The sequence below is a fragment of the Acomys minous genome, assembly GCF_964271855.1.
Source record: "Acomys minous genome assembly, chromosome: 15".
NCBI lineage: Eukaryota > Metazoa > Chordata > Mammalia > Rodentia > Muridae > Acomys > Acomys minous.
Window position 1 is genome coordinate 44,243,178 of NC_140497.1, and position 12,357 is coordinate 44,255,534.

The 12,357-nt window shown below is 44.1% G+C and overlaps 1 protein-coding gene across 3 annotated transcripts in view; it reads right to left on the reverse strand.

The window, feature by feature from the left end:
• Positions 1-12,357, reverse strand: part of GALNT7 (polypeptide N-acetylgalactosaminyltransferase 7) — a 127,842-nt gene that overhangs the window by 5,204 nt on the left and 110,281 nt on the right. For all 3 annotated transcript variants that reach the window (XM_084760043.1, XM_084760042.1, XM_084760041.1), the window contains 4 exons: positions 10,560-10,682; positions 6,983-7,201; positions 2,645-2,743; positions 1,883-2,011 (listed from right to left, as the gene is read on the reverse strand). In XM_084760043.1, coding sequence (XP_084616169.1) covers positions 1,883-2,011; positions 2,645-2,743; positions 6,983-7,201; positions 10,560-10,682 — 570 coding nt within the window. The remainder of the gene's footprint in view (positions 1-1,882; positions 2,012-2,644; positions 2,744-6,982; positions 7,202-10,559; positions 10,683-12,357) is intronic.

The window sequence follows — 12,357 nt, forward strand, 5'->3', positions numbered from 1 at the left end:
TTTTTTTACTTATCTTCACACTGGATCTTTGTTCATCTAATTTTTCTCTAAGACTCATCAGAGACAATTATGTACCTTCTTCTTTCTTTTCCTTTCTGACAGCATGTTTCTGTTTTTCATTTTTAGCGGCGTATTTTTATTCTATACATTACAGACCAGCATGTTTTTCATAGTTCCCAGGCTCCCATATAGTGTGCCAAGTCACTGAGCTCCAGGGCAGTGATGGACAAGTGTGGATCCAGTGTCTTAAGAAACATCTAGAACATGTAGATTCTATTTTTTTTTTAACTTGGGGGTTGGCACTGAGGATTACACTTATTAACATGCTGTATCTCTGAGTTCTGTCCCCTACCAACACCCATTCTTTTGTGAGGGCGGCAGGGACTCACTGTGTAGTCCAGGCTGGCCTTGACCTGACTATCCTTCTGCCTCAGCCTCAAAAACAAACAAACAAAAACAAAAAACAAACAAACAAAAACCAAAAAACCAAGCCAAACTACTCATGCCTTCTTGGTGGTCCGCTCGACGCTTTTACACTTTAAAAACTGCAGTTCTCAAGGGTCTCTTCCATTTCCATTTGTGAAAATAAACACTGCTTATCTGTCAGGACTTGCTAGTGTCTTTTTCCAGCTTGTTATTAACAACAACAACAACAACAACAACAACAACAACAACAAATCAGGCCTTGGGAGCTAACTCAACAGGGACAGAAACTCGTCTCATAGCCTCATGGCCTGAGTTCCGTCCCAGAGACTCACATAAAGGTGGGAGGAAGGAACCCAGTTCCACAAAGTTGTCCTCTGGCCTCTACATCAGCCGAGGCTGTCTCTCCCCTCACACACATCACACACACCACCGAACACTAACAAGAAATAAAATGACTGACATGCTCCTGATCCACTCGAGAAGGTGCCTGGGAATATGGCCACAGAAGGCACAGCGCCTCCTGTCAGGAGGGAGACAGCGAATACTAGAACCACAGCTCTTCCTGGCTTCTTTCGGTAACAAAGCAACTTGTTTTAGCCAAATGCACGCCTTGAAAATTACCCACACATTCCTGGTGTGCAAATGACTCTTGTGCCTTCTTGGGTTCTTTCCCTTCTGTTTGTTTTACCCAATTCGGATGTGTTAGTTTTTGTTTTATCTTAGTTTATTAGTATCCCTCAGAAGCCTGTTTGTTTTCTAATGAGAGACAGAAAGGGGGTGGATCCAGATGGGAGGGGAGCTGGACAGAGCTGGGAAGAGTAGGGGGAGGGGGACTGTAATTAAGACATATTACATGAGAAGAAAACAAAGGAAAAAATTACATTAAGCCATTGATGTGTTTGGGTCTTTCTAGAAAGCTTTAAATACAGCAGAAACAGAAAAGCAGCACCAAGGGCCAGCAGGGTCACGTCAATAAACTTGACCTTTGAAACAAGCAACTCCTGAAGGCCTAGGGTCCAATTCTTATTTGCCTGTCTCTATCGCCACCTGCTGGACAGCACGAGGAGTTACCCACTTCCTTTTTTTTTTTTTAAGCGGTCTTTGCATACTGATGATCCTTTGTGAATGACTGACTCATTTCTACTTTTAACATTGGATTTAGATCTAAAAACAATGATGGCGGCTGCCTCCTGGAACACCGGCATCCCATAATTCCTGAAATTAGCACTAACTCTTCATGCCTATCATGGTCTCGATGCATGATGACAGTATTCCTTAGAACATAAATTATAGAGCTCATTAAAGAGCAGTGATTCACCCAGAGTCCAGCAGACCTATTCAAATAACTAACACAGGGAACCCAAGTCACAAACACGAATATCTGGTCCTCAAAAATTATCCACCTAATTCCTACCGCAACAGCAGACAGTAGCCCAGCAGCTGGGACACAGCATACCTTGACGTACTGCCACTCCTTAAATTCATTTAGGTTACAGTGTGTGATCATGACTTTGGATCCATCGGGTCCTTTTGTCAGACACTGGTCATATTGCATGAGTTGATTTGCTTCATTGATTCGGAAAAGCTATTGAACAAACAAATAAACAGAGATGACTTTCTTGCCAATATGTGTTTTACAAAAAGAAAGAAACTTAACTCCGATTATACTGAATAACTAACTTAGGGTCCTATAATTTTTGTGCACTCATTTTGAGATAGGTGACAACCTCTATCGACACGCTAGTTCCATTCTTAATTTAGCCTCAAATACACAGAATGAGTAATTAACACATATTTATCATGTACCAACAATAAAGACATTAAGAACTAGAAGTAGGCCTAATAGTGTTTCACAACTTAAATTAGACATATGAGAAATAACTATATAAAGAAGCAAGAAAATATACGTGTAAAATACAAAGTACTGGCAGCAATACCCGGCTTTAGTAAGAAAGTGTGCCTACTAAACCACATTTGTGAAACCTTAGAGGTTAGGCTTATTACTCAGTCGTGATTAACTTACATAAGAATATATGTTAATTAGTTTTTTGCAGACATTTCTACATTCTTATGTGCAAACCAACTCTGATCATATTCCCTACGTAAGTGAAATGTCTTAGCAGTCAGCTTTAGTGAACGTTTTTATCAGGACAAAATTAATAAATTAAAGACCCAGCTAAGCGCCCTCTGTCTGTGATTTGTGAATCTGCTGGCTTACCTGGTTCCCGCCCATCCTGTGGCAGGGTCCTAGTTCCACGAAGCCTCCGTTAGTTTTCCCCATGCTGTCAATGCAGTATGCAGTCTCGAGGCCTCGGATCTACAGGCACGAAGAGAGCCAACACACAGCACACAATATGGGTCGTTACTAGCGCCAGAATGCAAGCCCCTCAAGCTCAGTGCCCACGTCATGGAGAGAGCACGGGGCTGTTGAGTGGCAAGCTGTCACTGGCATCCTCAACCTCTACAGCATCTTTGAAAGCATGATCTGAAGTCAACATTGACATGAGCTAGCTCATTGCACTTAAGGGTGCTAACGCCTACTGTGCTAGAAAATACCACGGAAGACACAGAATACAAGCTAGCCCAAGAAAAACATCAGACCTAGAGCATCCATGTGACTGGGAAGTAAACAGAGAAAACCTATGCAGCTACAATGGGGACAGACACCAGCTGTGGATATCTTGACCAGACCCTGCTTTCTGAGTCCTTGTTTCAGTGCCTATGCAGTACTTCTTGGGTAGCTGCCTCCAGGTTTCTGGGTGCAAGGATAATGGCACGTGGGCCGTGCAGTGTGGCTCTCCTCTACCATGGAGGAGTGAAATGGAGGCCAAAGAAACCACAGGTTTCCTTTTTGGGGGGTGCAATTTTGTGCTAACATAACTACGTTTAGACAGACTCGACATTCATCTCAATTATGGGTCCCTGTACTATTTGGGTAAAGTGTTTCGCTCTGTAGATCCTGGCTGGGAGGCTGACAGCTTGTGAGCACAGGAAGATGAGCAAGTCACGGTCCTCAGGACCATCATGCCGTGCGGCTCAATGGCTGTGGTGCTCAGTAGAGGAGATGAATGTGCAGCCAAAGCAGCCTCTACATTGCCTGGGCAAGCTGACTCCTCAGGCAGCATCTTTTAAACAGGGGTTCATTCTGGAATGTTCGGGAGATGAGTGGAATGGATACTGGAAATGCAGCAAGGGACAGATGACAGAATGTGGACAAATTCCCCTGAAAGTGTATTTAGGACAGAGATGGGAAAAAGAGGGGACAACCCGCCCCGTTGGTTGATTCATTCCTTCATTCCTGCATGCTGGTGTTTATTCTCCCACGAAATACTAAGTGAGCACCTACTATGTGGGAGGCACGTTACAGTCTCTGATACATAAGTGCACAAACTTAATACACCTGCTCCAATGAGCACATACTTTACAGCAGAAGAAAGGCAGGAAGGCAACATGTAACGGACCTTAAATAAGGTATCTATCCTGTCAGTAAGTGATACAGACCGGAAGGGGTGGGAAAGAAAGGCAAGAACACTGAAGAAGGCGCCAGGGGTTGAGGAGGGTAGATCTCATCGAGGACACGGACGGGAAAACTTGAAAGAGGTGTAAGTTAGTTGTTAGCTCTGCCAACGGATGTCCAAAGGTAAAGCCTCCTGGGCAGAGGAATAGCAGAGGCAGGAAGCGTGAGGACAAACAGTAGGGCTGAGGTAAAGTGAGGCAAGCAGGGGCAGGTGAGGCGAGAGGATCGAGGGTTGTGAGGCCACCAGAAAGGGCTCTATTTTTATCCAAGCAACCAGGGTGTCACTGTAGGTTTTCTTAACGAGAGGTGGCATGGCCTGACTTGCCTTTCCAAAGCCACTCTGATTGCTTCTGGTGTTTCGAACAGGCTGCAGTAACAATAAGTTAGTTTGGCTGAGAGGTGACAGTGATGTGGTCAACGTAAGAAAGGGCCAGACTCTGAGACTGACGCAACTGTTAGAAAATGAGCTTCAGTGAAGACTGCCATGTTTTTGGTATGAGCAGTGAGCCAAGATGGGCTGGAGAGGGAGAAAAGTTCAGTTCGAGGTTTTATTGAGTTTGAAAGGATAGTCAAGTAAAGACATCAAGAATATGGTAGGCGGGCGTGGTGGCACACACCTTTAATCCCAGCACTTGGGAGGCAGAAGCAGTCAGATGTCTGTGAGTTCAAGGCTAGCCTGGTCTACAGAGCAAGTTCCAGGACAGTTAGGGCTACAGACAGAAACCTTGTCTCGAAAATAACAACAACAACAACAGCAACAACAACAACAACATGGCAGAAGGTATTTGTCTAGGCTCTGGGAGCGAGATTGGAGTTGAAGATCAAATCTAGCAGTCTTTGTACAAAGATGACTTTAAAGCCAGGGGATTGGCTGAGGTCAAAGAGGAATTCCTTCCTTCCACACACAGAGAGTTTCTGGGAGATTAAAATGTAACTAAGTCTGGTCTGGACTCTCCCAAATTCATTTTTTCCCCCTGGTGGGTTACTAGCTAGTTTGCTGTAACAGCAGAGATGAAATAAGAGTGCAGAGAAAAGAAAAAGGCATCAACACAAGACGTACGATGACAGTAGCTCCCGGCTCCTCACGTGCTTCTCTTTTTATTCCCAAACCTGAGACACTAGAGACTCTGATGAATGGAGTCAGACCTCTCTTCTTGGCCTGTGTTTCTTCCTGCACGGCTGTAGTGTTATTAAACTACAAGCTAACGGTCGCCAGATGTTCATCCCCAGAGAGGCTGGGGTTCAGCACAAGACCTTCAATCAACAGGACCTGACAGTTGAATCTGGCAGTCTAGAAAGGATCCTGTATGTGCAAAAAAACGCCAACAGATAGAGTGCTCTCCCTCAACATCTCCACGTTAACCTCTACTGTGCTCCCAATCTCAGCTGCCTCCTAATCAACTACTCAGATAGAAAACGAAAACATCCCAGGGCTCATCTTTCACATATTGACCTTCGCTACCCTGTCCCAACATTCTCATGACAACATCTGCGATTCCAGTGTGTGCCTTGGCTGCGCTGTGCCCTTCACCTTCATGTAAGCCACCGTTATTGTCACTAGACCTATCCTAGCTGTTCTTATTTCTGTTCTAAACACTACCAGCAGGTGATTACACCTCGCTGCCTTTCTGTTTTAAATCCTCACAATCCCTAGACTGAAAGCCCTCCCCAATGCCTATGCCCACCACCCCACCTCAGCAAATGTCTTCTGTTCGGATTCTCAAATGAGCAATGTAATTTTTGTGCTGGTTTGAATGAGAATGTTCCCCACAGGCACTGTGTCCTGAGTATGCGGCAACTGTTTGGAGAGGCTTAGGGTGTGTGGCCTTACTGGAGGAAGTATGCCACAGGAAGGGAGTTTTGAGAGTTTCCAGTTCCCTCTCTGCTTTGTGCTTGCAGTTCAAGGTGTGAGCTCCCAGCTTGCTAATCCAGCTGCCATACTTGCTGTCATTCCTGCCACTTGCTCGTTTTGATGGACTCAGCCTTTAGAACCATATGCCCAAATACACCCATTCTTTCTTAAATTTCCTTAGTCATGTTATTTTATCACAGCAACAGGAGAGCCACGAATGCAATTTCCTAGCTTTGATTTCACCATCTTCTGTTTGCAATACTCCTCCTGGCTCTGTGGCTGGCTGGGTAGTGAGTGTCACCCACATAAATGTCATATCCTCAGAAAGCCTTGTCTAGCCTGTCCCTACCTCCTCAAGATGGCGCCTCATGCTCACTCCTGTAGCCAGTACCGTCTCATCATGCTCTTTGCTCTCCAGGAATGCTCTGCTCTCTTTCTCTCTCTCCACCCCCACCAGCATAAATGTGCTTTGAAGAAAGTAGGTGCGTCTGGTTTTCTTTGCCCAGATGAATGACTGGCACACACTAGGGCCTCAATCACTATTTGCTGAATGCACACATTAACCTAGGCGCGTAGTCTTGAAAGCTGATAACACAGTCAATTACCTGGGAGGCAGCAGCATAAGGCAGAAGTGTGAGTATAATCAGAATTGATGTCATAGAGGCAAGTCAGGAGAAACAGGAAATGGCCATACAGATCAAAGCCTTTGCCCCAATTCATTTGACAGGTGCTGTGGCGATACCTTGTGCATTAGAGGGTAGGCGATTGTGGGGTGTCGTGAGAACGCAAGGAAAGATGACAGACCTCAGTGGCTTTGAGGAAGCGGAGAAGAATAAAGAGATGACTTTCAGTGTTCATGGTCTCCAAGATGAGAAGAGGAGGTGAAGCTAGAAGTGGCCGAGAAAAGGAGGCAGAAGGACAGACAGGGACATGGTGGGGGGTGGAGACGGGGAGATGGGGTGTGTGCGTCAGATGTCTCACTGACAGCCGCATGTGTCAAGGCTGGGAGGGGGATAGAGTGGCCTCGTGGTCAGGACAGCTCTGGTGATGTAGTAGGCAGTTTTTAGTCAAACATTCCTGCAAGCATTCTCTGATTTCCCAAATACCTTCCTGCTTTTCTTTGCCTTCTTCCAAACACTGACTCCAAATATACACATTTTGATATCTAAATATTGGCTGATACTTACCTCCCCCCACTCAACATTTCTGGGTGGCAAAGGGTAGTGGGCAGTGATGTCATAAGCTATTTCTTCCATAAACCATTTGAAACTTTTGCAGTTATGATCTTCTCGAAATTTCTTCAGCTCAGATATGTCCCCATAGGGCAGTGCCTTTGACTCAGGACGGCTGGCATAGAAGTAGTCCTTGTATTCATCCCACCAGACTTCTACGACTCTAACATAATTCTGCAAAAAGAAAAACTGTAGTCATCATGAGATGTACAAATAACTGTGATGGCATAAACACCTTACAGAATGCAAACAAAATAGGGTGACTCATTAAGACAGGACATGGCATTTAACTAATCCATGAACATAAGTGAACTAGTATAAAAATATAAAAAAGTATGAATATTTCACAAGGTATATTCAATTAAAAAAGTGATGTACGTAAAGTCAGCCATCTCTGAGCTGGAAGAGCATAATGATATTATGATAATGATAAAGCAAATGATAAAAGGTAATGCATCCATTCTGAGGACAGATTAAGAGGCAAGCCTCGGCAGGCCTTCTGACAGCCCGGCTGCCATCTCCTTCCTTCCTATTAGAGCCATGTTACTGACACGGATAGGGGAAAAAAAAATCTCACTTTAGAAACCATCATTATAAAGAATTTCTCCACAGTGACTGTTAAATCGTTTCATGACTATAATAGAGTCATTTTACTATAACCTCAAATTAACTGTACGTCTTCTGGAAAGGCAGCTATGGACCAATAAAAATAAACCGACAGTGTCATAACTGACCAAAACTTAACTTGCAGAGTTTGACAGACTTAGTGAATGAGCCTATATGAGTATGAGCCTGGACTGCCATTTACTCTCTCCACATCACACACCAGTGTTTTCTCTAGAGAGAGGTGGGTGTGAGAGGCTGGGGAGATGGTTCAGTGGAAAAAGCCAGCAGCGTGAGGACCAGAGTTCAGACCTCTTGAACCCATGGGAATGCAGGATGGGAGTTGCCTCTCTGTAGTTCTAGCACTTGGAAGGAAGGCAAGATGGAGATCCCTGGGCTGAGCTGGCCAGTTAGACTAGCTGTACAGGCAAGTTCCAGGTCCAACTGAGAGAGCCTGCATCAAGGAAGAAGGTGGGAAGCAATGGAGGATGATGCCTAATGTTAGTCGTGGGCCCATATGTACCCTCACACATGTGAACATGCATGCACACATGTGCAAATACCACACACAGACACATGGAGTAATAAAAAAGAGTTTGAAATAAGCATTTTCAGTTTCATGGACCAACAAGTGTCTGTGGCAATTGCCCAGGCCAGCTCTATCAGTGATGGCTGAGGCCAGGTGACAAAGGACTGGGTTTGGTTTGTTGACTGCGGTTACTGACGTCTGTTTTACACCAAAAGTAGGCATACTCAGTGTTCAGATTAAATGTTTTTTTCTAGGCTAAAAGATAGTTATTAATGTGGGAACAGGTCACCATGCCAAATAAACATAGAAAAATCTTTAGAAATAAACTTAACAATGATTTGCATATTGAATATTACACAGAGACAAAATATGGAAACATCTGTGTTCGTGGATGGGAAGAACTGATGTTGGAAGTTCCTCAAGAATACTAGTTTTTTTTGGATAGTACCACGTTCCCCAAAGTGAGCTACAAAACAAATACCAATTACAATTTTTATAGCTACAGAAACATCAGAGGCTGGTGAGATGGCTCGGTGGGGAAAGGCACTTTCCTCCAGGTCTGGTGACCGAAGTTTGGTCTTTGGAACCGACTTGGTGGAATCCACATAGCAGGAGGAGACAACTGGGTCTCACAAGTTGACCTCTGACCTCCACATATGCACCACAGTGCCCCTGTCCCCACTACCCCCATGAAGATAAATAAATGCAAGTGGAAGATATAAAATTCATATGCTAGCAAGAAAGAGCCCAAACAGCCAATGTATTATTGAGCAAAGAGAACAATACCAGGGGCGTGGCACTCCCTAATTTCAAAATCTGTTACAAAGAATGGGCCAGGCAATAAAAACAGACACCAAGAGCCGAGAGATAAGTCCAGACATGCATGACTGACTTTCATATAAGGTGCCAAGAGCACCCAACAGGGAAAAGACAGTCTCCTTCAATAAATGGAATTAAAATTAAACCTTCTACTCAAGGACATATAGAAACCAAGCCACAATAGATTAAAGACTTAAGTGGGAGACCCCAAACGAGAATGCTTAGAAGAAAAATGTAAGAAAAGTTACATGACTTTATCCTATGCAAAGATATGTTTCCTCAGGTGAGCAGAGCAAAAATACACAAATGCAGTCACAGCAAACTAAGAGCCTCTGAACTGCAAAAGAGACAGACAGGTAAAGCGACACTGCCTTTTGGAGAATGTATCTTCCAATCACACACCTGATACCAAATTACTATCTACAAAGTATGAAAAACTCAAAGCAATTCAAAGCAGGCACAGCAGCAGCCTGATATTTTAAATCAGGGACCAGCTGTTTTAAAGACAAATGGCTGAAAGGCACACAGCAAGATGCGCACATCACGAGCCATGTACGGAATGGACGTTAAAACCAGAGTGCAGTATCACCTCACGTCTGTGACAGCAGCTGTCACCACAGAGCTAAAAGGTTAAGATCTGTGTGGATCTGTGTGGATGCAGATCAAATGGAATCCTATCGAACTGTTGGGTGAAATATAAGTCATTACACCCACGTGGAGACTAGTATGTTGTTCCTCCATTAAAAAATTAAAGGGGAAAAACTCTGTGGTGTAGAAACTAGTCAGCACTGTGAATATTTCTTAAGGATGTGGACTCGGTCCACCAATGAGATGCCTGAACTTCTGTGCAGAACTTTCAAGCATTATTCACAATGATCAATATTTGGAATCAACGTAAGTGTCTGCCAACTGATGAATGGATAAAGAAAATGTGACAGGCACAATGGAATGCCCAGTCTTAAAAAAAGAAAAAGAAATTCTACCATCTGCAACAACACGCAGGACATTATGGTAAGGGAAATAAAGTAGGCACAGAAAAAAAGACTGTGTGTGCTCACTCCCAGGCAGGGTGTAAAGGACATCAGTGTATAGAGACACAGGCAAAAGGTGGTGCCCAGAAGCCGGGGGCTAGGAAAGCTGGGGAGATGTCTGGGCAAAAGACACAAAGTTTCCCTCATAGGGGAAGAAAGCTGTGGCGATCTCTTGTTCATTACATACTACAGTTATCACTGAAGAGTAGGTTAGCATGTTATATAGTATATAAACTAAATGGACTTTAACCATTCCATGGGGTATGCATATCAAATATTATTATACAGCATAAATACATTCACTCACTACTTGTCAAAACAAATGAAAGAGAACAGGGTGAAAATGGATAATATTAAAGAATGTAAGATACTGCACCAGTAGGTCTAGCCCTGGCTTACAGTGATGAGCCAGCAGGACGGCATAGGAGACCTCCTAAGGAGACTCAGAGGACTGCTAAGTCAGATTTCTGTCAGTGGCCTGAGAGTGACGTGAGGTGGTGCATACATTTTAGTTGTCTCTCCTTCTCTCCTTTTAGCAACACAACCTCACCTTAAGAGTCGGAGAAGAGCCAACATACAGAGGCGGAGGATTCCCTTGCCAGCCCTCAAGACGGTAGATGTGTCCAACACGGGAACAAGGGACAAACAGTAATTTGCCACCACACTGCCAGATCTATCAAAGAAAAAAAAAGTATATTGTGAAAGTGATCAGAAATGCAAAAATAATAGAATATTTGTTCTGTACATATGAATTTAAAAAGAGACATAATGTCCACACTACATTCTAAGCCAATCAGATTCTCAAACAATCAATGTGTTAGAAACCCAAGTAACAAGGAAGATAGTGGTAATGTATGTAAGTTACTTGTAGACCCAGGAGCCCTTCTCAACAGAACCTCAAAATAATTTAAATCCTTAATCCTAACACTGCTGGTTGTTTGTGATGATCACCTATTTCCTACCTGAGTGATTATTGTAATAACCTCCTAACTGGCTTTGCCACCTTGAACTCCCCTCTACTGAACTCTAGCCTTATTTATAGCAAGAGATTACCGTGGCTCTGGGCCAGCTATGCCCTTGCTTAGTGTCTTTGGTGGCTACCCTGCTTACCGAGCTAGCTAGCGGGTGGGGAAGCTGTGAACTCAGCACTAAAGGCTCTGTAGTGTGGTCCTGATGGCACTTGCCCGCTTTATCTTAACTGTCTTTCTTAATCGTGCTTGATTCTACCGAAGGCTTCTGCACTTGCTAATACAGTCTTCACATTCACGTCCGTGTCCTTCCCTTAGTATAGCACTGAGGAGGCATGCTCTCCCTTAATCTCTGCTTACTGAAGTCATGCATCTTATTTCTGCCTCAAATTCTATCCCCATCATGGCGACATTTTATTCAACCCATCAACTGAATGCCTTTGCCTTCTTATACATTTTCTACATTATAAATTTATGGATATTTCCAATCTGTAAGTTCTTTGACAACGAGGATTAGTTGGTCCTGGTCTAACCCACACAGGATATTTAAAACAAGAAGTAGTGAATATCTGATAAGCTAAAGTCACTTCCCCCTCTCTGCATCTCTGAAAACGGGGCAGGACTGATGCAGAGCCTGAGCAAGCCAGATGACACGTCCAGTGTCACTGGGAGGATGTCAAATCACTGTGATTGCTTCTATCGCTATGTCCTACAGCAACTGAGGTCCCCATGTCAGTACACAGCCAACATGTAGCCCCCTCCAAAGGGCTACCACAACCCAGGGCTCCCATGGACAGAAAGCCTGGAAACAGGAGAGAAGCCATTTCCATTTCTGAAGCTTGTTGGCCGCAATTCTAGGCTGACTCTGTAGGCAAGATTTCATTTGTCCTAAGAGGTATGCTTTATTGAGGCATTCTTAAAAATTTAGAGAAATATATATATATTCCCCCTCCCTAAAAACCACCCACCCAAACAAACAAAAACCCTAGCTGCCATGATTGTACACACCTTTAACTTCAGCACTTGGCAGGCAGAGGCAGGTGGATTCCCAAGTTTGAGGCCGGACTGGTCTACAAAGAGGGTTCCAGGATAGCCAGGGCTATACAGAGAGACCCTGTCTTGGAAATCAAACAAGCAAGCCAACAAAAGCCCTAGCTTTATTTGAAAGCCATAAAAGTTGGGTAATTAGTTAGTAAACAAGAGGTAGGGCGTGGTGGCACTGCCTTTACTTCCAGCACTTAGGAGGCAAAGGCAGGTGGGTCTTGGTGAGTTTACGGACACCCTGGTCTACATAATGAATTCTAGGACAGCCAGGGCTGCACAGAGACACAACCCCTGCAACCCCAAAACAAACGGCCCCCTTAATGACTTAGAAAAAGA